Raw genomic sequence first — 25041 nt, 5'->3', positions numbered from 1 at the left:
TCGAGTGGAATAAGGTATGCTTGCGCACAGCATAGTTCCTGTAACTTGTCTTTTAAAAAAAAAAACAAACCAACTGGTAACTGTACCTCAGTACTTGCTGATGAACTTTTGATATGTATTATGAAATGCCTGTTTGGTTGTGCTGGTCTAATAGTTGGGAAAGGAGCTATTAAAAGGCTCTGGGCTGGATAACAGAGCTTTGTTCTAAAGTAAATTCTATGTGAGGTCTCTACAGTGTGCCAGAAGGGCAACTCTATATGTGAAACTTGCAAACTTTTAACGTTTCAGGTAAAATTTGATTTAGGGGTTCTCTCTGCCAGTTTGATAACTGTTCACGTGAGCTTGGTTTTATTTCATACAGTAAAAGTCTTCTGTTGTAGTATTTACAATAAACTCTTTAACAGCAACCTGACTATAGACAGTTTTTAGTATAAAACTGTAAGAAAAAACTCACGTTTAACTACTGTCCAGTCTGCATAAACAAATGTTAGTGACATATTGACTCTTAATCTGCTTTTTTTACAATCATATGTTACGATGAGAAACGTTTAACTGGGCAAAGGATTATTCCCTTTAGTTGAAACATTTTTGAGGAGACTGAACTATAGTTTGATAATAAGAAATTTGCTATTGGGCGAATTTCATCTGCTATGGTACTCTTCAGCACTTGATGGCATGTTGAAATACTAAGAGCTGGGTTGGATGCACTAAACCTGGCTTACTTACGGAGTGTTACAGAAATGTTAATCTGGGTAATCAGAATTAAAATCTTGACCTTGTGTTTAGCTGTAATAGTTCAAAAAGGAGTTTCAGTTAGCTGGAGCTGACCAGCTGCTACAATATCTTGCAGTCCAATTTGCCTTGGAAGAATTTTTTCTTGATGGGAAGGTGAGGGTTGACTTCTGTTATTAGACAGAAGTTCCTACTTTGGTAGGGAACTCTTCATAGGCTGTTCCCAAAGCAAGCTTCCTAGATTTGGGGGTGCAGGAAGAACCTTTCTGCATGCAGATTTTATCCTGCTTACTAATGGTATATAACTGCTTAGTACACACTAATAGGTATTAGAACAAGAGATTCCGAATATCAACTTGCTCAGTTATCTTGACTGCACCTCTGCTCACATGTGATGTCTTTTGGAAAATAAAGGGATTGAGATTTGTAATTGAGGATGAAAGAAGGGGAAGGAGTCACAAGTATGGTTCTGGAGAAGCCAAGCCTTTGTCATACAGGGTTCATATGTTGACTAAACTTAAGCTTTGTGACCATTAAATTCCCCTCCACCTTTTTTTTTTTTTTTTTTTTTTAATCGAGGTAAACCTTATGACTGTTTCTGTAGCACTTATAATTTTGTGCTAGCAACAGTGAATCCTCTGACCTTTTCTCCATTCCTTCATATATAAGGTGCTATTCCCTTTTCCCAGGGCTTGAGGTTATGGAGAAAGAACAATGTGAGAGATTAGTTATAATTCCTTTGTCTTATTTATCTCTAATTCTCTCCTGTGAAACTTCCTGATGCTACACTTTGGGAATGGGAGACATGGTAGCATGGAAAGGAGGGTGAAGAGTGTAATGTGGTACCTTTTTAAAGGTAATTCTATAATTTAGATACCTTTTCCATAGTTTTTCAGTAGTAAATGAAATAGTAAAGCAATAGAACTCTAAATAATTAACTGCAAATAACTAAAATTCTTGCCTTAAAATTATTATGGAATTGTTAGGCTCTAGAACTATTTTAGGAAAGTGTCCCCCCCTTTGTTTTTTTGGTCAAATGGATTCTAAATTCCAAAAGAGACAAATTCCACATTGGGAAGAAAAATATTAAAATCTTCAAGTAAATATTATATTTTGGTCTGCTTTTTATAACCTTTGTTACTCAGTCTCTGGTCCCAAGGTGTGTAAGCTCTACTGTAAACCAAGCAAGATGAATATGTGTGTTTGGGGTTTTTTTGTTGTATTTTTCAGTTAAAAGTTCAAATGTTGCCCTTGGTAAGTATCACACTTCGGGTTATATGTTGTGTGTGGTCAAAAAGCAGGGCAAGGCATAGAAATTCTCAAATCCTTTCACTTTCTGGCCTGAGGGAGTAACTCATTCAATATCAGTGATGTAGAGAAAATTACCTTTTTTACTGTGGGAGGGATGAAGCACTGATACAGGTTGCCCAGAGAGGTTGTGGACTCTCCATCTTTGGAGATATTCAAAAGCTGTCTGGACATGGTCCTGGACCACCTGTTTTAGGTGGCCCTGGTTGAGCAGAGTGGTTGGACAGGATGACCTCACGAGGTCCCTTCCACTCTACACCACTCTGTGATTCTGTGAAATTTTGCTGAGTTGTACAAAGTGTCAGTCAAAGGAGTAATTAAGTGTACAGAAGGAAGCTGGATGAGAAGATAGAAACTAGGTATCTGAGCCTTAAAAACAGATCTTTAAACAATTATTTAATCAAGAGCTAATCAAACAATGGACTACATAAAAGCAACTGTGTTCACTTGAACATGCAGGGATCTACAAATACCTGCCTCGCTATGAGATCAGTACCTGTCATGGCCTTTAAGCAAGCTAGTTCTGTACAAAGTAAACTGCATTTCTTCTGTGCTGTGTGAATTGTTGTTTTATACGTGACTCGCTGTGAAACGGGAAAGCATTCAATATTAGTAGGTGGTGACTTCCAGAATGTAGCACCTGTGAGCTTGGGATCAAGCAGGTACTGCACCGTTCCCTTGCCTTTTTTTTCCAAGGCTGCTGCTGTGATAGCTGTAGATGCAAGTTCAAAGGATCCCTGTGTCGTGTCCCATCCCCCCCCGCCCCCACCATCCCATTCTGAAAATAAGGTATCCTTTGCCTTTTACAGCTTATTTTCATGTCCTTTTATTTGTCTGGATGTGTTAATTGACAACATAAGTGGCTACGTGGAAGGAACTTCTGGATGGTTCTAAGAAAAATATATGGTTCATAAAAGCATTTCCTTTTGGTGGGCTGAGTTTCTTTGCCCCTCAACACATTGGGCTTGGAGTAATTTGTTTTAGGAATAGCACAGAATGTGAACACTTGCGGATGCTGAAGAATATGGGGTGAGCTAAAACAGACCAGTTAAACTGTAATGAAATGCTGAGTGTTAATGGCTTCCCTGTAAAAGTTTTGTGTTCTGCCTGTAGGATTTCTTTCACTGGAGCCTTCAGAAGAGGTCGCAAGCTTTTTCTGAACTTGTTCATTGTTTTTGCTGGCAGTGGGAATCTAGTGGTGGTGGAGATGATGTCTTTCCAGAATAACTCTCTGATTCTTGTGGGGGGAAAAAAAAAAAGTAATAGATCAGACTTGATCTACCTTAATTGTACATCTTGAAGTAAGTTTGTTCCATCATGATGAAAGAAGGTGTTAGTTCCATGCAAAAGTGAATGAGACACTTTTGTTTTAAAAATAGTGAAATATATTATTTATATTTTATGTATTCTTAGTCCAAGCTTTGTTAGTTGCTTTAGGCAAAAGTCACCAGATTCCATCACCTTGCAACTCAAGTTCAAGCCATTTTGTTTAAGATGAGTGGTGACGTGGCCTGAATTACGGGGAATTTGGAGTGCATCCACCAAAAATAACCTGGAGAAATGACTTCTGCTCTGTGGAACAGTATGTTGCCTGGCAATCCTGGAACTGGAGAGTTTTAAGTCTTTTGCAGGGATGTGCTGTGGACTCTAAAACAGTTATTAATGACAATAAAGTCCAATACCAAGTGTTCTCATTGGGCACTTTAAAAATGCAGTGCACCTTGCCCTTCTGTTTCATGCTGTAGTAATGTGAGTTACTAAGGCTTTTTTCTCTTTGACTACCTACTTTTTGACTACCTACTTTCATTGCACTACTGTTAGTAGTTACACAATTTGTCAGTATCTCCAGGTCTCCTCCTGCTTTCTTGTGCCTATTCTCATTTGTCTGCATCCAACTTCATCCTGTCTTCAAGGCTGTCTCTTGCCTTTACTTCTTTAGTAACTCTTCTTGTGTGACAGTCACTAGTTTTATGGCTTGCTTTTCAAGGATTGAAGACATTATTTAGATATTACTATCATTCTGGTTTAAACTTTGCAGAGGAGTTTGAAACATTCTACCAGATTCTTTAAACAGGAATAAAATGGTATGTAGGAGTAAATGCATGTAACTCGGGAATAGTGACTGGAAAAAGGGAAACATCACACCAATTTTTAAAAAGGGTACAAAGGAGGACCCTGGGAACTACCAGCCAGTCAGCCTCACCTCTGTGCCTGGTAAGATCATGGAACAAATCCTCCTAGCAGCTGTGTCAAGGCATATGGGTGACAGAGAGGTGATTAGAGACAGCCAACATGGCTTCACAAAAGGCAAATCTTGCCTGACTAGTGTGGTGGCCTTTGATGATGGAGTGGCTGTGTTGGTAGGTAAGGGAAGCGCAGGAGACATCGACCATGACTTATGTTAGGCCTTTGACACGGTCCGTACAATAGCTTTGGAGAGATATGGGGTTTATGGATGGACTATTAGATGGATAAGAAATTGACTGGATGGCCACATTCAAAGAGTTGCTGTTAATGACTCGATCTCCAAATGGGATCAGTAATCAGTGGGTCTGTATTGGGACCAGTACTGTTCAATATCTTTATTAATGACATAGTGGGATTGAGTGTGCCCTCAGCAAGTTTGCAGATGACACCAAGCTGAGTGGTGTGGTTGACATGCCTGAGGAATGGGATGCCATCCAGAGTGACCTGCACAACCTTGAGAATTGGGCCCATGTGAACCTCATTAAGTTGAACAAGGCCAAGTGCAAGGTCCTGCACCTGTGTCGGGATGATCTGCAATATCAATACAGACTGGGTGATGAATGGATTCAGAGCAGCCCGGCAGGGAAAGACTTGGGGATATTGGTAGGTGAAAAATTGGATGTGAGACAGCAATGCGCACAGAAAGCCAACGGTATCCTAGGCTGCATAAAAAGATGTGAGGCCAGCAGGTCGAGGGATGTCGTTCTCTCTTCTCTGCTCTTGTGAGACCCCATCTGTAGTACTGTGTCCAGTTCTGGGGTCCCCAGTAGAAGACAGACATGAACCTGTTAGAGCAGGTCCTGAGAAGGGCCATGGAAATGATCAGAGGGCCGAAACATGTCTCCTGTGATGAAAGGCTAAGCGAATTGGGGTTGTTCAGACTAGCAAAGAGAAGGCTCTGGGGAGACCTTGTTGCAGCCCTTCGATGTACAAAGGGAGCTTATAAGAAAGACCGAGAGATACTTTTTACGAAGGCTTCCCTGTAGTCACAGGATAAAGGCAGCAGTTGTAAACTGAAAAAGGGTAGGTTTAGATTGAACATGAGGAAGGAATTCTTCACTATGAAGGTGGGGAGATGTTGGAACGGGTTGCCCAGAGAAGTTGTGGATGCCCCCCCCGCCCCCAAAGTGTTCAAGATCAGGTTGGATGAGGCTTTCAGCAACCTGATCTAGTGGAAGATGTCCCTGCCCATGTCAGGAGGGTTGGAACTAGATGATCTTTAAAGGTCCCGTCTGACCCAAACTATTCTATGATTCTATGAATATAAGGGTAAAAGGTGTTTCTGATCCCGTGTGATGCTAATTGCAGGTGATGCATACAAGAATAATCTGCTCAGATACTCCTCCCACCATTCAGTGATCTGCAGCTCAGGTCTTCCTGAGCCAGAAATGGGATTTTATAAAGTTTTTTTTTATATATTTAATAATCCTTGATGATTTCTTTTCTTCGGTGAATTTGTCTTTTTGAGTCTCTGTAAATTTTTACATGTTCAATACTTGTCTGCCATAAATTGTGTCTTAATTGTTGTGTAAGACACATTTTTATTTAATGTTCTCAAACTTCTGTATTATGAAAAATTAAATTATCTGATTCACTTTTATATAACTCACAGTCTTCTATTGTCTCTATCACATATACTAGTTATTGAGGGAGGGGAAGGTGTTTATTCTGAAGTCCTAGAATATATTACGCTTATGTTGTTGAACGAAAGAAAATGCATTTTCATGACAACACGTAAGCTGTGGGTCTCCTTGCTTGTGTTAATGTAATAGTGAGTATGTGTAGAAGCAGAACTCAGTGAGTTGTGTAGCTAAGCAAGGAGGGGTGCCTGTAGGTGATATCAAGGTGAAAAGGGCTTAAAATAGCCACAGTATATATGAGCAAACTGGCAAATATAACTACCAAGGGTGGAAGCTGAAGGAGCTGAAGGATGGTGGTTGCATGATCTTTTTTTTTGAATAACATCCAGTGTTTCCCTGGATGTTCATTGGCAAGCAAGCTGCAGCAAATACCTTGAAAGAAATAAGCTGCAAGCTATGGAATCTGCAGTAAAAAGATAAGTACAAAGAACTGAGCTATTTTCCACAAAAAACGGAAAAAATGCAGGAGTTTTTTTTAGTTTTACTTCATAGTGTGTTACTTGGCATTCTGAGGGTGTAGTTGGGAGGAGTACAGAAATTTAGCATACTTTTTCCAAAGTCATGAAAGGTCACTTAAAACTGTTCTCAGGTTGCCTTGAGCTGCAAATTGTTGCAGAACCACAGTGTTCTAAATATTGTAACACTGGCTTCCTTTTCAGATTCTTCAGAGTAATTATAGGAGAAGCATTTAGTCTTCTAATGGCAAACTTGCTTTGGTTGTGGGATTTTCTTAAACTGAAATTCAAAATAGTAGCAGAAATGGTTTGAAAACAAACAGTGCTGGTGAAAACAAACAGTGCTGGTGAAAACAAACAGTGCTGGTGAAAACAAACAGTGCTGGTGAAAACAAACATTTGCCTTGGTGATGGTAGCTTAAAAATAAAGTATCAATATACTGTTCCTGAACTTGATGCATAAGGAATGCGCAATCTACCTGTGCAGCTAAATTGCCTATGGAGAGTAACTGGGTAAAAATGCCTCAGTAAAACAAGCCTTTTCTGCCTGACCTGAGTAGCAGGGTATGGCTTCATCATTACTTCTAGATAAAGTGGGAAGGGGAAGCATTTCAAGTACCAACTTTGCTCATAACTGTGAGGTGAAACAGATTTCTAATGAGCTGTTTCTATGCTATTAACTTCAAGAATTACATGTAAGTTCTTAAGTCTTCAGAGAAGAATGTTAGTAAAACTGTATTTCCCTATTGTAGTATGTGGTCTTATAAAAATGACTAATCAATACAGGTGTGCTCTCTGACAATATCAGGTTTTGCCATCCCCTCTCTCATTCCCTATTGTCAGAAATCAGATCATATACAGCAGGAAATGAATTAGCTGAACTTTCGTGTTCAGAAAATGTCAAGCAAGCAAACTGAGTGATACTGCACATCTTCACCAGCCTGTTAGTATTTTTTTTTCTTAAGGGTGTTTAGATCCGCACATAGTGCTGTAACTACAGCTAAAGGCCTGCTTTGTGACACTGATTCACTACAATAAAAAGACACTGCTAATTGCAACATGCAAAGAGTAACTGAAGAAGAGTTCTGCTATGCTCACTTTTTTGCTATGGTCTTGTGGAGATGGTTAGAGTCAATAGCAATTTCTTCTGTACCACACATACATAAGCACACAAAAAATATAATCAGAAAAAGTTCTGTAGAACCATAAAAATAAGTTCCAGTAAAAAAGCAATCTCAGAAGAAGACATCTGAATTGCCACAGACCAGTAGTACATACATTTTCATGTTAATGTGTTTTGACAAATACACATTTTCTGACAAAAAAAGTTTAAAAAGATTTCCAGGCAGCTTTATGAGACAGTAGTGCATGCCCCTCTCTGAACACATCTTTGTTCTTGCATCTGTGATCTCAGAAGGGCTAACACCACCACTATGGGCCTGAGGGACCGAGACAGCCTTCTCTGCTCCTATAGAGCAAGGATGTAGTCGTGAAAAGAGATAAGTTACAAAGAGGCATTCGTGCAGTTTCTTTAAAATATTCTGGACGATGCTCTTAGTCGTATGATGTACTTTTAGGTAGCGCTGCAAGGAACAGGGAGTTGGACTTGATGATCCTTATGGGTCCCTTCCAACTGTGATTCTTGTTCTTCCATTATCACCCAGGGTGGTGGGGGGGGGGCGGGCACACAGCTAGAAGCATGTTCAAAATCTGATTTCAGTAGCTTCCTCAGTGTAAATAAAATTATGGAGTACATAGCTTCATATGGTTTTGATACTGGTAGATAAGATAAATCAATTCTTACTGTTTTAATATATTAAAAAAGTTTAATGGTAATTATTGAAAAATCTAACTATATATGGAATGGGTTGTTATGTTCTAAGGGGAATGTTAATTTCAAGTATGAACAATGTTATTGAAAAACAACTACATTTTTCAATGGTCAATGATTTTAATGGACAATTTAGTTAATAAAAGTTTTATTCATAGCTGTAGCATAGTAGCTTTGGAAGTAGTCAGGACTGCATAACAAAATGTAATTTTTATAATGAGTATTTTGCTTTTATCATGACGCTTTCACCAAAACAATAGTTCTGGACATCTGCGATCTGTTGGGAAACATAGCATCTCAGCACACACTTAGGTTACTTTGGGCTATAGTTATATGGATTTCTATATGCATCCATTCTTAAGAATGGAGTTTCAAGTGGTGTTTAGTACTACTGACAGTAGCTAACAGTCATATACCTTAATCAGCTGGTTATTGGTAAACCATGCTATCCCAACATGCATAATTAGTCTTATAGATTGGCAGACTAGTATCATTTTGTTGTAAAGAGGAAATGATCAGTCAATATCCTTCTGCCAAAATGAACTTGGGATACATGTTAGGTACAAGTCTGACTTTCCTTAATTATAGAATAGTTTCAAGTGATGATGTGACTGCTTTTTCCTTGAGCAAAATACTGAAGTGTAAGAAATACAGGCCTTGGTTGTCTTGTTTCTTTGGTCATCAGGAGGTAACTCTGACCAAAACAACAAGCTCTTCAGTTTGTTCTGAACCAAAAAGGAAGACCAGGTAAGATCAAGCATACCATTTTATAGGCATAACAAAGTTACAAAAGAAGATTGCAGAACTTCTAAGGATTTGGATCTTGGAAATTTACATGGCCCTTCTTCTGTTATTCTGTAACATGTAGCTTTGTTGGTCCTTGCCTGGTGAAGGCTGTAACAAACAGTTTTTACAACTTTAATAAACAAATTAGTTCGCATTGGTTAGCCTCCCTACCCACAGGCTGTTATAAAACCAAGGCTTGTGTCTCATGTTTAGTCTTCTGTAAAAGGTCTTTTAAAAATGTTTTATGAATTTTGTTTTCCTGATAATAACTTTTAATCACCTTGCCAGTGTGTGTTTTTTTTTATTCTGAACAAATTATCAATTGCTATGCAACTTACCATAGTTTTAAAGTCAGCTATCTTGCTTTTTGTTGAAACGATTTTCCATTTTCTATGTATGTACCTGTTACCTAATCCCTCCTGTGCATAGAGGCGTATTTATTTTTATCTTGATCAATATGAAGATAACATTTCATACAGCCAAAATATTTACTTCAAGGACATTCATGAACCTTCTAGTCGAGCATAAAATATGTAAGCTAGCTAAACTGTAGTCAAAAACCCCACAAAACCCAACTAAAAAAAAACCCATCCCTCCCCCTCAAAAAAAAAAGTACACTACTGGAAACTTAGCTTGCATTTTTTCATGTCAGCCTCAAGATTAGGCTATTACAATTTCCATGGTAATATACAGAAATTGAACTGAGATGTTGAAAAACACCCTTCCTGAGACCAGTATTTTGGTTTCCATATGGCAGAAGTGTGTAAGATAAGCATTAGGGGTTTTTTTCTTTTTTGTTGCAGTTTGTCAGGTATCAAGCTCCTCTATTCAGACCGTAGAGAGTGACAGTCAAAAAGTTTCTTTCTAGCCCTATCCTTATTTCAGAGTTAAGGGGAAGAGGGGAAAAAAAGAACTGGGCAAGAACTGGGCCACGATTTGTTGTGGCTATAAGCTGTAGAATAACCTGAGAGTTGTGGTGGGGTGATAGGGCAGAGGGAAATGTTCCATGAAAGTAACCTTAAAAACCACCATTTCTTAGATCTTCTACTAGTTTCCTTACAGTGCATCTGATATTCTACAGCACAGCTGGTACTTTTCAGTTATATGTTTGCTCTAAGGTTCAGTACGCAGGGAACTACTTGTGTTCGTCTGCAGAGAAGTGTTCTTGAACACTCATCATAAATGCACTTTTCTTTTTGACTGTTTTTTCAATGATGATGAAAATCAGTTTGTTTTTGGAAGGGTCTCTTGCCTTAGCAGTAGTATAACAAGTTGTTTTTCTGATTCCAACTCCTTTAGAATACTGAATAAATTGACCATATTTTCTTTCCATTTGAAGCCACATCATGCAGAACCAGAGGCATGGCCTTTCTTAGACTGAAACCTCTACTTGGTTGTGCAAGACTAAATTTTGTGAAACTGTAGCTCCGTGGTTAATCTTTATGTTGTTTCTGTATAGGTCTTTGTGTTATATTTGTCATAGCGTTTTCCTATGTTTAATAAAGTAATAAAAAGAAAACTGTGTTTCAGTTTAATGAAAGATACTACCAGCTGGCAAAAGTTCTTTTCTGTCTCGAAGTACTGGAGTGACTTCAGGTTGTCCTAAAGCACTTGGGTAAAGCCTTGCATTTTGCATTTTTGAAAAGTCATTAAAGTGCCTTCATGAAACTTCTTGGGCATTGTTTTGTCTTTGTGTTGCCAATAAGATTCTTGCACAAAATGAAAAAGAATTCAGGGTTTTTAAGGTGTTTAAAACTCTCAAACTTACTTTTTACTGCCTTAAATCTCATGCTTTTAAGTGGTATTTTTCACAGAAGTTAAGTGTGATTATGACGCTGTTCAGTAATTTTTGAACACACTGAGCCATTTGACATAGGAAGCTTTTGGAGGAGAGGATAACAAGTTCTTATAAATCCCGTCAAAGTTGGCAACAGGCAAAAGACCAAAAGATAGAAACTCCCTGCAATGTCCCTGTAGGGGGTAGAAAAGACAAGTGTCTAGTTGATGCTGCAGTTTGCAATGGAAACTTTCTGCTTGTAGAACAATGGACACAATGCTGTGCTGTGATAACCCAAATTTATTGTAGTAGTTGGGTGGATTCAATTCCTCTTTCTACTCCGAACTGTTCTTCCCTACAGAATGTGTGGATCCCTTGCATCAGCCTTAGTACAGTTTCTGTTCTGGGGGATTCTTCCTCTGTTGCATATTGTTTCTTCATAAATCTTTATAAACCACTGCTTCAGGGTAGAAGAGAAGGCAGAATTGTCTGCGTATCATTTGAGTAGCACTGAATCCCATCGTCTTTTGTGTAAATACTGAAACTCAGTATTGTCTTCACATATATCTAATTTTAAGACATGATTTACATTTCATTCTTCAGCATGAAACCTCCTTCCTAGTAGATTTTGTTTGGAAAAACATGATCTCTGACTATAAACTATTGCCGTAGACTTTTTTTAAATTTTAAAATCTTGGCTGTATCTTAAAGTATTATCTTTTATTATACATATATAAAAACATATAAGAATAAATAAATATATTATAAATAAATATATTGTATTATAAATAATTATAAAATATATAGATGTAAATATATAAAAGTATTATCTTATTATAAATTATCTGTATGTCGTTGTGGAAAAAGAACGCTAGAGCAAAGGATGTTTGCAAGCTGACTGTAGCTGGTGTATGCAGAGGAAGGGGAGATGAGAAAACTCTTTTGCCCCATTGCTTTGCATCAGGAAGTTGTTGAATGGGTGAGTTGCTGCATCAGCTCCGATGCTTGTAGAGCTTTGGAACTGTGCAGACTATTATTAACTTTACTTAGCTGTCCTTTAGTAATATACATTGAACTATGGATGTCAGTTGCAATGTTCTCTTTCATTTTTAGAATGAAAAGTAGTTGAACATATTTTCTTTTTGCAACATTAGCCGATCTGGCTCTAGGTGTATTTTGCAAAGTGTTCCTCAGATTTTGCAGTGGGGTGCATGCTACCGAGATAACTCTGTCATTAATGCTGTCATCTTTTTGACTGCTGAATGCTGGTTGTACAACAGCAACAGGAAATCTATACAAATGTTCTGGGAAACTAAGTACCAGAAATTAGAAGTGTCCTTTTCTTAGTCTTAAATTTCTCTTCCTTCCAAGAGCCATCGTTCTAAAACTTGACACCCACGATTTCTGTGGATCATTAAAGTTAAGTCCTTTTCTTCCCTTTCTGTCCCATTTGCCTCAAAGAGTAGGTTTTCATGCTTGCTACTTCAGGTGAACAGAAATAGGAATGCAGGTGCACTACGTAGTAAAAGGAAACTTGTTTTGACTTGTGATGTATGACCAAGACTAATAACCATGATCTTCAGTGGTCAATCACTCTATGGGAAAGTACTTGCTAGGTACCATGCATTAGCTTTCTTTAGTCATCCAAGTGGTGTTATGGGAGTTATTACTTTACAAATTAGTTTTGAAGCCTAAAATTGATTGATTGAGAGAGAGACATTATTTGACTTCATAGTAATTACTTAAAATTGTTGCGTTTTCTTGCATGAATGTGTTACAGACTCATGTATACAGGAAGACGTGTATGAGTGGTAGCTGCTAAGATGCAGTTTTACTGCAAAATTGGAAAGCTAAGTGATGCTGAAGAACAAAGGATGTGCAATCCTTTATCTTGATAATACTGTATCTTGTGATAAGAAGTAATTCATTTACTTAACTGCTTAAATGGGAAAGATTAGTAACTAAAATCATGCAGTTTTTTCTGTTTGAGAAGCTTAAAAAATTTCTATGTTGCAATGAGTGAGAGTCTTAATGCACTTGATTTGCAAAATAAATACCATATCAGGTTGCCTTGTTGTTTGCATGTTGTTCTGTGGTCAAATAAATGGTTACTATGCAAAAGAAAGAACTTAGACCTGAGAGAGAATAAAATGCAATGGAGTAGTTGGTATCAGTGTTATTTTGTACACTAATATTTTGTTGTAACTTGACAGCATGTACAATAAAGTTCAGTCATACACAAATTCAGTGATAATTTTGTTAATCAAGAATGTTTCACAATTTCAGGAAATCACTATTAAAAAAATAATGGGAACTTGAGATAAACTTTTTGTCTTCTAAAAGCAGCTGTAAATGTGCGGTGACTGCTTTGACAACTCATTTAGAGTAACATAGCTGAACTGAAGTGTGGCTTTATTCCCTCATGTAATGATTTGTTTAGACCTCTTTCTGAAATCTGTGTTGGAACATGAGAGCTCTTGTTACTGAAAGGTTTGATTATATAAGTCTTATATAAGTCTGTTGTCAGAGGATGTAGGGAGGCAACTAGGAAAGCTAAGGCCTCCTTGGAATTAAACCTTGCAAGAGAGGTCAAGGACAACAGAAAGGGCTTCTTCAAATACATTGCAGGTAAAACCAACACTAGAGGCAATGTAGGCCCACTGATGAATGAGGTGTGGGCCCTGGAGACAGAGGATAAAAAGAAGGCGGAGTTACTGAATGCCTTCTTTGCCTCTGTCTATACTGCTGGAGGCTGTCCTGAGGAGCCCCGGACCCCTGAGGCCCCAGAAGAAGTCAGGATAGAGGAGGAATCTGTCTTGGTAGATGAGGACTGGGTCAGGGACCAATTAAGCAACCTGGACGTCCATAAATCCATGGGCCCTGATGGGATGCACCCGCGGGTGCTGAGGGAGCTGGCAGAAGTCATTGCTAGGCCACTCTCCATCATCTTTACTAAGTCGTGGGCAACGGGAGAGGTGCCTGAGGACTGGAGGTAAGCGAATGTCACTCCAGTCTTCAAAAAGGGCAAGAAGGAGGACCCGGGTAACTATAGACCGGTCAGCCTCACCTCCATCCCCGGAAAGGTGATGGAACAACTTGTCCTTGGTGCTGTCTCTAGGCACATCAAGGATAGGGGGATCATTAGGGGCACTCAGCATGGCTTCACCAAGGGGAAGTCATGCTTAACCAACCTGATAGCCTTTTATGAGGACGTAACCCGGTGGATAGATGATGGTAAAGCTGTGGATGTGGTCTATCTCGATTTCAGTAAAGCGTTTGACACGGTCTCCCACAGCATCCTTGCAGCTAAACTGAGGAAGTGTGGTCTGGATGATCGGGTAGTGAGGTGGATTGTGAACTGGCTGAAGGAAAGAAGCCAGAGAGTGGTGGTCAATGGGACAGAGTCCAGTTGGAGGTCTGTATCTAGTGGAGTCCCTCAAGGGTCGGTACTGGGACCAGTACTATTCAATATATTCATTAATGACCTGGATGAGGGAATAGAGTGCACTGTCAGCAAGTTCGCTGATGACACAAAACTGGGAGGAGTGGCTGACACACCGGAAGGCTGCGCAGCCATTCAGAGAGACCTGGACAGGCTGGAGAGTTGGTCGGGGAGTAATTTAATGAAATATAACAAGGGCAAGTGTAGAGTCCTGCATCTGGGCAAGAACAACCCCATGTACCAGTACAAGTTGGGGCCAGACCTGTTGGAGAGCAGCGTAGGGGAAAGGGACCTGGGGGTCCTAGTGGACAGCAGGATGAGCATGAGCCAGCAATGTGCCCTTGTGGCCAAGAAGGCCAATGGCATCCTGGGGTGTATTAGAAGGGGTGTGGTTAGCACGTCAAGAGAGGTTCTCCTCCCCCTCTACTCTGCCCTGGTGAGGCCGCATCTGGAATATTGTGTCCAGTTCTGGGCCCCTCAGTTCAAGAAGGACAGGGAACTGCTAGAGAGAGTCCAGCGCAGAGCCACGAAGATGATTAAGGGAGTGGAACATCTCCCTTATGAGGAGAGGCTGAGGGAGCTGGGTCTCTTTAGCTTGGAGGAGAGGAGACTGAGGGGTGACCTCATTAATGTTTATAAATATGTAAAGGGCAAGTGTCATGAGGATGGAGCCAGGCTCTTCTCAGTGACGTCCATTGACAGGACAAGGGGTAACGGGTGCAAGCTGGAACACAGGAGGTTCCACATAAATATGAGGAAAAACTTCTTTACGGTGAGGGTAACTGAACACTGGAACAGGCTGCCCAGAGAGGTTGTGGAGTCTCCTTCTCTGGAGACATTCAAAACCCGCCTGGATGCGTTCCTGTGTGATATGGTCTAGGTAATCCTGCTCCGGCAGGGGGATTGGACTAGATGATCTTTTGAGGTCCCTTCCAATCCCTAACATTCTGTGATTCTGAGTGGTGAAGTATAGTGGTATCAGGTCTTGTGGTTTGGAGTATGTCAGGAAGAAGTAATGTCAAGTGATCTCATGATTGTAGCAGAATTTTTGGGAGGCTTTAAATAGTATTTTAATGCCACTACTAAGAAGTCATATGGATTGGTTTTGATACACCTTTTTTCTCCATCTAGAAAGTGTCAGGAGATCATTCTGTTCCTGTATGGATAACATTATCTCAGTCACCTGTGGTCAAAATTAACAGGGTTTGTTTCAAACAGAAAGCTAATTTGTATCTAGATCCTCTCTATTCAAAAACTTTTAGATGTTGCCCTGATTTAATTTTGTAGGCTGCTATAAGTTTTCTCAGTATCTTTTCTTCAGTAAACTTGATATTAAAAAATAATGAAATTCCTTTATCTTCCCTTAATAAGTATAAATGATGTAAAAGTTAAAGCCCTTAGTGGTCCACAGTGGATTCTAGTATATAGTTTAAAAAAATCAAAATCCCATACAACTCAAGACTCTAGCAGGCTCACTTTGGGATTTAGACCAGGGCATGTTCTGTCAGTTGTTTTGTGAAAATTTTCTGATTTTTCTTCCAGAGAAATGATTTTTCAGCTGGTGTAAAGTACATTCATTTTACTCTCAAAGAACAAGAATGAAGAATTTTATGTTTAACAACTTTAAAATGAGAATAGATGCATTTCTTTCTATCCTGTGTGCTACTAGTGTGCTAGCTTGTTGGGATGCTCTTTCAGGAGTTCAAAAGAAAAATTAAGTCCAGGAATTACATTATTGAACTTTCTAGTGTTTTCTGATGTAAATGTCTGGCAAAGAATATTTATCAGATATGTGTACTTCCTTCAGTTACTCTTTTACCTCACAAAGTAGAGATTTGCTTATTGAATATTGTTGCCTGGGTCTTTAAGTAAGACTATTTGTGTGATATTTTGAGAGTTTCAGAACCTTCTGTTCTGAACTTAGTAAGTGGAATACAAGGGAAGGGAGTTTAAAATAACAGCTCTGTGAGATTAATTTAAAGAATAAAACCAACATTCACAGTAGTAATGTAATAACTTTGTTAAAGCTATCTACAGAGCAGTCATTTAATTACTGTTTAACTGAAACCATATGAATAAAGTAATTGTCTGCCTGAGCAACCTTACTTTTGGCATTTTCTCTTTTGTATTTTTATTATCACCTTTACAGTTATTGTGAAGAATTTCTACTCAGATGCATCACTCTGTTATGTTTAATAAATAGACTAAGGTTGTAGCTCAGTAGTGTGTATGCTATACTCCAAGATAACGCATGGTCCTCACATAGGGGAGGGCAAGCTCAGAGCAGATAAAGTATGTCTCAGCAGTGGTACTGGATATTCTGAGATGACCATGTGGTTGGTCATCTCATGACTTAGAGAGTGAAATTTGGTTCATATCGAATCAGTACAATATATCAAATTTTTGGAAATGCTGAACAAGATTCCCCATAAATGTGGATTGATCAGATCCAGCAAGAGTTATGTGCCAGACATTCATCACTAGTCATGGAGTGAAAAATGGAGTCGTCCTCCTCAGGGTTCAAGTGCCTCAATTCACATCTTACTTGGAAAGCCTTGGTCTGGTAGCCTGGTGGAAAGTTGCATTGAAACTTTAATATCAATTCAAGAAAATCAGAGAGAAACGCAAAATTGAGAGAAAATTATGCTCTTCAGCTGCATTCTGACCGCAGACTGGTTAGGTCCCAGGAGTTTTTTGCTCAAATAGGACTTTGTGATATGGATGGAGTCATCCCTCTAACAGACTGTAACGACAAAGGATAATTCTTATTAGTGTACTTGAAAACATGACTGATATGCTGTTTTCACTAAGAGGCTGCAGTGAGTGTGGCCATAATATCTGTTACATCTTTAACTTTTGCAATATCCATTCGTAGACTCATCACTTACAGTGCTGCTCTGTGAATTAAAGGAGTTTGCATCTTGGGTTTGTTTAACAGACAGGAGAGTGGTTTGTGCTTGGTGAAAGACTACAGGCTGAGCAAGTTCTTCCTGTTAATTTATTTGCCTTTGGCTAACCAAAAACTGCAGCTGGATTTCAACACAAGCAATCACGTTACCATGTTAAGATGAGCATTAGATGTAACAAAAATGATCAGCTGCCTTTGACTCTGGCTGTTCGTAGCACTCGGTCAGCACTTCAGCAGCGCAACAGCCTGACAAGGAATTGCCCCTGGATTAGCACTTTCTGTGGAAGCTCTTGTGTCCTCCTCTCCCACTGTTAGACCCAAGCAGATACTACTGTTTGCATTTATACCACAGTGTTCTCCTTACCCTGTAATATTCTCCCTCAAGGATTTTCATGAGTGTTTTTCTTTCCCATTATGGGAAATAAATTTATTTCCAGTACATAGCTGTTCTGAAAAGAAAAACTTTGTTCTAGCCTAGATATATGGAGGCTCTGCACTCAAGATTAAGCCTGTAATTCTTTTTCTGTGGTTCCTCTGCTGCAAATACCAGACTTCTTGTAGAAATTTTTTTTATTTTAACGTCTATCTGTCCAACAGCAAGTAGGATTCAAATGTTATCTCTTCTGGGTTTGTCCTTGTTCTTTTCAGAGAACCAAAAATATTCAGCATCTGTCAATATTTGTGGCCTGCTTAAGAAAACAAGGAATTCATGTTTATTCATTTTTAGGCAGATCAGGTGCAAGTTCCAGATGGAAACCAAGAGAGACAATTGGGAAAATTTGGTCAGTGTTTCTGGTGAAAATAACCTGGTACTGACCTAGACACAAGACAAGATTTGTTCTATTTCCTGTAGCCAACAGTGTCCTGTTAGAGGACAGTCAAGTCACTTTGGGAGGCTCTCTGTATATCATGTTCTTTAGTACTAACCTATCTGCATGTATGTGGTGGTATAAGGTTTCATTTATTATCATGGTGTTACACAAGATAGCATATATTGCTCCTCAGCAATCATGTGAATGAAGTAGTCATTATCCTGTGCTGTGTTGTATATGAACTTACTTGGCAGCTAGGCAGTTTAGACTTCAGAGAGAGTGTTCTTCTCAGTCTTATCCCCATTGATAGTGTCTGTTATGGATGCTTGAGAAGTAAGTTGGAGTACCCATTCAAATGTCTCTGAATCATGTTACCTCCAAGGGATTTCTAAGTTTTACATTAATGCTTCAATACTGAGGACTTTCAAGTCTTAAAATATTATAAATACTATATATAAATATATAAATATATAAATAATATAATAAAAATATTATAAATATATAGAATATAATTTAATGAATTCTGGTTGGTCATTACACTCTCTCAATAAGTAGGTAGTATTTCCTCTTATTTCCCATTTGTATGAAGGCAATGAATTTTTTAAAATGGCAGCATCTAATGAGATTTTGTCCCATTCCTGTTGCTGGCAGGACTGGCATTCACTGTTGTCAGATTGCATCTGGAAGTCATATCTCTGTGTCAGATTTAGTTTGTCACATTATTTTCTTAGACCGTATAGTACTAACTTTAAGCAAACATAGTATTACACTGCTGCTCAAGAAACTACACTTCTTATCTATATTGGAATAGTCTTTATTTTGCTTTAATATCAAGACAGTAATCCTGATTTCCTTTGATCAAGAAAGCCAGTGAGATCAATGAACTTACGCAGTGAAACTGAGTTCTTAATTCATCAAGTCAATCTTAGGATTCCATTTGCTTCAGTCAAGCTGCTTTTCCAGTCTTCTTGAAAACATTCTCCCTTCTGCAAAACAAAATCATAGAATCATTGAATTTCTCAAGTTGGAAGGGACCCATAAGGATCATCAAGTCCAATTCCCTGATCCTTGCAGGGCTACCTAAATCTAAACCATATGACTAAGAGCGTCATCCAGACACTCCTTGAACTCTGACAGGCTTGGTGCCATGATCACTTCCCTGGGGAGCCTGTTCCAGTGACTGATCACTCTCTCAGTGAAGAACCTTTTCCTCATGTCCCATCTGAACTTCCCCTGATGCAGCTTCATTCCGTTTCCATGTGTCCTATTGCTGGTCACCAGAGAGGAGATCAGGACCTCCCCTTCTGCTGCCCCCCTTGAGGAAGGTGTAGACTGCGATGAGCCACCCCTTAGCCTTCTCCAAGCTGAACAAACCAAGTGACCTCAGCCGCTCCTTGTAAGTCCTGCCCTTTCCCACCTTGGCTGCCCTCCTCTGGACACACTCTAATAGTTTGATGTCCTTCTTATACTGAGGCACCCAAAACTGCACACAGTACTCAAGGTGGGGCCACACCAGTGCAGTGTAGAGTGAGATAATCACCTCTCTCGACTGGCTAGCTATGCTGTCCTTGATGTACCCCAGGACACAGTTGGCCCTTTTGGCTGCCAGGGCACACTGTTGACTCATATTCAACTTGCCACCAACCCAGACCCCAGATCTCTTTCTGCAGGGCTGCTCTTCTTGTTCTTTCCCCAATTTGTGGAGAATCCTGAAAAAAAAAAAACCAAAAAAAACCCCCAAAACCAACAATGCTCTGGTGTGCTAAGCTTGTTCAAGTCTAGTCCTAGAACATTTCTTTTTCACTGTGAAGTCCCTTTGTGGCTCAATGTTGATTCAGGACAGATTGTAAGAGAAGTGACAATTCTGTATTGCCATAAAGCAATTTTTTAAATTAGCTAATTGTAGTTTTCTGAATGTAGATATGTTTTCAAAGGTTATTAGAGAGACATTAATTGGGAATAGATTTAATAATCTTTCTGTATAAGATTTTGTTTAATGTTTTCTGATTTATCTCAGCTTTTGAGAAAAAGAAAACACTTGTTAAACTAATTCACATTTCTTAGTATGAGTCAGTAATTTGCAGTCCTGTACTCTTCTAATAACAGTACATTAAACAGGGCTATCTAAGCTAGCAGGTAAGTCCTCTGGTAGTGCTTCAGGAGAATGGCTGGATGTAATATTTTTTTGTGGCTTCCCTTAACTTCAGGTAGATTTCTATTCTGTAAAATGTATAAAGTTTATTTGTGCATTTCACTTATTGAAATGATTAATAAAAGGTACACTTTCTTATTTTACAGGTCAACAGCAAGGACAGGATGGAGTGAAAGTACAGCAAGCCACAATAGCTCCTGTTACTGTAGCAGTAGGTGGCATTGCTAATGCAGCAATTAGTGCTGTTAGTCCTGATCAGATAACACAAGTGCAGCTGCAACAAGCTCAACAAGCTTCTGACCAGGAAGTGCAACCTGGCAAGAGATTGAGAAGAGTAGCCTGCTCATGTCCTAATTGCAGAGAGGGAGAAGGAAGGTAAATGTAAATTTTTTCAGTATGTATTTAGGCTTCTTATCACAGTTTGCCTCATTTGAGCATGAGATTTTCTTATATTGCCTACATTTTTTAATGCTTTCTTTTGGAAAGTATGTATATATATTTCTTTTTAGACAGACTATTATAATTGTCTCTATTAGCATGAAATATTTTTCCTAATAGTTAATAATATTTTAGAATATAATTACTTACCTGTTTAAATTTGATCTTTTTAGAGGCAGCAATGAGCCAGGAAAAAAGAAACAACATATCTGCCATATTGAAGGATGTGGAAAAGTTTATGGCAAGACATCTCATCTCCGAGCACATCTGCGCTGGCATACCGGTGAAAGACCATTTGTATGCAACTGGATTTTTTGTGGCAAGCGATTTACAAGGAGTGATGAGTTACAAAGACATAGAAGAACCCACACAGGTTGGTTAGCCCTCTCTGTATGCATAGTACAGCAAGTCTGAATCATAGTGGCCATGGTTAAACAGTGATATCAAAGATCTCACTTACTAGGATCTTTGAAAACTACTTTTAAATGTAAATACAGTAACTTTAAAACAGAGGAAGTGGTAGATTTCAGTTTTCATCAATGCAAGCTGACTGTGAAATCAAATAAATAAAATGAGATCTGTTCAAACTGTTCTTCTGTACCTATGCTAGAAAAAGATGACTGTTTCATCACAGGTAGCTGACGTACATTAGCTAATTCTTCATCTAAATTTGGGAAATTTTCTTGAGCATGTAGGATTGGCCATGGACCAGGGTTTCCTATTTCCTCACTTGGACTAGCTCAATCCTTAAGAAATTTATTAACCTAATCCATACATAAGATGGGAATTTTCTTGAAGTTTCAAGTGAGAACTGATAAAGCATGTTCTCTTTACAGTTTAAATTGGAAAGACGGACCTTTTAGAAACTGAAAATTTTATCAGCCTTCGTATTTCTAGCCCCGAGAAGGTTTGCCTCCCCCACAACTTATAGCATCAGAAGATAGCGCTTGGACGTTTAAGCGCTAATTACGTTTGAACAGTGACAGGACTTTTTAGTACGGTGAATTTATCTCTCTTGACGTAGATTTCATATATCTTCATGGAGCTTTGGGATTCATGTTTCCAAATTCCCTTCTCATCACTGTAATCTAAATAACAAAAGTGTTCTTAAAAAATGCTATCTAATAGTTCTTTCAGGGCTTTTACCTCTCCTACTCTGCCAGGTTTATCGAAGTTTGTGAAAATTCTCTGGTGACCTGAAATTCAAACTTCTCAGTAGATAATCACAGCATAGCAAATACTTGTTGAGAACATTTTAGTAGTGAAGAGTGGATTGCCAAAAGCCTGTGACCTGGAAATCAGACAGGTAGAGGAAAAAAAACCATTGTATCCTTTTAAAGACACTTCAAACATTGAATAGAAAAGGGTCAGATTCAAATGATCAAGCAAAAAGTGTTCAGTGCTCTCTTTCAGTAACATTTTGGTTTTGTTCTTCTTTTAAAAAAAGGTGAAAAGAGATTTGAGTGCCCAGAATGTTCTAAAAGGTTTATGCGAAGTGACCATCTCTCAAAACATGTCAAAACTCATCAGAACAAGAAGGGTGGTGGAACGGCCCTTGCTATTGTTACCTCAGGAGAACTGGACTCTTCAGTTACTGAGGTTCTTGGTTCTCCAAGAATTGTCACTGTTGCTGCCATTTCTCAAGATTCAAACCCAGCAACCCCTAACGTTTCAACAAACATGGAAGAATTCTGAAAGGATCATTTATATGGACACCTAGTGCTGCACTTAAGTTTACATACCTTTCAGGATATGGAAGTGGGCTGGTAAAGTGGATTACAGAGCAGGAAATCATGTTTTCAGTCATGACTTCTGTAATTGTTCCAGGTTGGAGGGTCAGCATGGGAAGTGTACACCAGTGCAACAAGAAAAAAAATTCAAAAATACAAACAGCGCAAATTGATGTACTGGATAAACAGATGGGGGAATATTATTTCCATACTGTACTTTTTTAGTTATATGTCTGTATATTATGTAATGATTTTAAATTAACTTCCCCACCTATTTTAGCGTTGTATGTTATTGTGTTTATAAAATCAGATAATGTCAACGTAAAACAGGGTGGACCTTGACTAGGATTAATACCATTTGATGAAGGTACTTTGTTTTTAAAATAAATTTGTAATGTTTTCACGAGCATCCTTTTCCCTAAGCCACAGCAAAACCGAATACAGATTGAACGATAGTGGAAATATTTTAGGTTTTTGCTCAGTCCATAGAACATGTCAGTTGATTTTGGCCGTCTTTTCTCAAGTTTTGGAATTACTCAAATAGCAGCTGGATGATGCATGCTGCGAAGTGGTTCTGAGGTAGACCTCAGATTAATTTTGACCACTACATTGTAGTAGTGTGTAAAATGACAATCAGCGAGTTCTAATTCCTCTCTTTGTTTGGAGAGCTAAGGTTACATAGAATTAGTGTATACAGTAGGAAGGATAAAACCATAGAAAGATATTAACATAAGGTTTTACAAAAGTAACGGTATCTTTATGTAGGATGAAAAATTAATATGGCAACTTTTGTGTCCATTTTTGGTATTTCATTTCATTATATTTTAAAGCATCTGTGGTCCATTTCTAACTGGTAGGCAACATGAATCATAAAAACTCAATCTTAAGTATTTAAATGTTTTGTTAGAATTCATGGAAATTAATCAAACAATTGAGTGTTGTAGCTCATTCTCCAGTATCTTCTCTCTGTAAATACTAGTTATTATATTGTGGTTAATGTGCCGAGTTCTTTATGCTTTGACTTAACAGCCAAAGAAAAGAATCAATTATCACATTTTAACCAAAAAAAAGGTATTGAAAGTAAACCTTTTCTCTCTTTCCCCCTAAATATTACTGTCTTTATTTTCTCTTCAAGGATAGTATGGGGGCTGGTAATAAATACCTGTTACCTATCAAGTCTTACATTGAGCCTCCAACCACAAAACAAACTGGGGAAAGAGGAATATAGTTCTGTTCTTACTACACAACTTTTGATTTCAAAGGTTTGGTTACATTTTCAGATGTGCCAGTTTAATAGGAATATAGAGAAATGAAAAATGACGACAACAAAAACAAACTTCATTTTGTATGTGAAAACTCCAGTACATACAAGGAGGAAGGATGGCCAAATATTTCATACTCAGGATTTTTAATTGCTTCCCATAGGCATAAATGTAACCTTTTACACATCCAGTCATTTGGTAATAATTCTCATGACCAGTTTTGTAAAACATTTATACACCAAAATATTTTTGATGTAACTAAAGGAAGTACAGTGCAAGAAGGATAAGTGTTTTTTTCCCTGCAAATTACAAAAGGAAGAATGTGTTTGGTAGCTGTTGGTTTGAGAGACTAACAGATACCTTGTGCATTCCCTCACAAAACATATACTTCTGATCTGAATACTTTATCAATCTTGTGGTGTTTTCTGTATTTTTGAAGCACGAGAAATACCAATCATTGTTTACACTGTGTACACTTTAGGCCAGCCCTTTGTAGCAACATACTAAGCTGAAGGTATTTTATACTTTCAGTTTACATAAAAAGCTTTGAGATTAAAGAAAAACAATTTTACACTGTGGTTATAAATTTCAAGTTTCTTAAAGCTTTTGTAGACTTGTAAGAGTCTTTAAATTTTAGTTGGGTTTTGTACATTATTTTGTATATTTTATTTAAAGTACTCTTAACTGATGTATCTGGAATTAAAACATCAGAATCGATTAGATGTTACATTTAATACAGATGAACATTAGGTAGTATTAACTGTTAATTTTATTATATAGGAAATAAAACATCAAATATATATTTTATCATTATGCTTCAATCAGTGCTATAAATTTCTTTATGCAAAGAAAAAACTTTCCTAATGTTAATACCATGTTTCCTAGAAGCTAACAATTTTTGTAAACTGAAGTTATGAGCATTCTGCACAACCATTTCATATATAATTTTTTCATGCATACTTATGTATGCAGATAGGAAAGTCGAGTAATTTTTAATCTGCAACGAATCCCTGTTATAGATGTATCAAAATCTAAATCTGGTTGGCTTCATAGCATCTCAAGTACATTAACTTGTGTTAGCAGGTGCACATTTTACCGCTGGAATTAGAAACATTTTGACAGTCTGTTCTGCATACCATTCTGAATCCACTTTTCTGTCTTAAAAGGATCGTAAATTTCTATGTCCTTTATTTGACTCAGTGGGATATAGCTGTTGTAAGTAATAGGGCACAGATGTGCAGTAGTATCTTGTTTAATGGCATTTCACTGTTCATTCCCTTTGCCACCATTAAAAATTTTGCTTTATTGTAATTATCAGTGCAAAGTGTATTTACCATGGTAGAACTCCAGTGTTAGAATAGGTTTTTTCTTATGATATACTTTCTTTGGTTAGGTTTGTGTATGTGTTGCCGATTACATTAGAAATTGGTGTTAAGTCCTTATTTATCACATTCTTTCACGAGAGCAGTAATAAAAGTGTGTAATCTAGGAGAAAAAGTTAATTTGTCAAAGTTAGGTAAG

The 25041-nt window shown here is 38.1% G+C and overlaps 1 protein-coding gene across 3 annotated transcripts in view; it reads left to right on the top strand.

Annotated features, from left to right (window-relative positions):
* The window catches only part of SP4 (Sp4 transcription factor), a 28415-nt gene extending 4258 nt beyond the window's left edge, over positions 1-24157 (top strand). For all 3 annotated transcript variants that reach the window (XM_068405242.1, XM_068405240.1, XM_068405241.1), the window contains 3 exons: positions 20237-20465; positions 20702-20901; positions 21976-24157. In XM_068405242.1, coding sequence (XP_068261343.1) covers positions 20237-20465; positions 20702-20901; positions 21976-22223 — 677 coding nt within the window. In that variant the 3' untranslated portion in view covers positions 22224-24157. The remainder of the gene's footprint in view (positions 1-20236; positions 20466-20701; positions 20902-21975) is intronic.
* The last annotated feature ends 884 nt before the right edge of the window (positions 24158-25041 follow it).

Source organism: Nyctibius grandis, chromosome 7 (assembly GCF_013368605.1).
Source record: "Nyctibius grandis isolate bNycGra1 chromosome 7, bNycGra1.pri, whole genome shotgun sequence".
NCBI classification, from domain to species: domain Eukaryota; kingdom Metazoa; phylum Chordata; class Aves; order Nyctibiiformes; family Nyctibiidae; genus Nyctibius; species Nyctibius grandis.
This window is presented reverse-complemented; position numbering and strand designations above follow the sequence as displayed.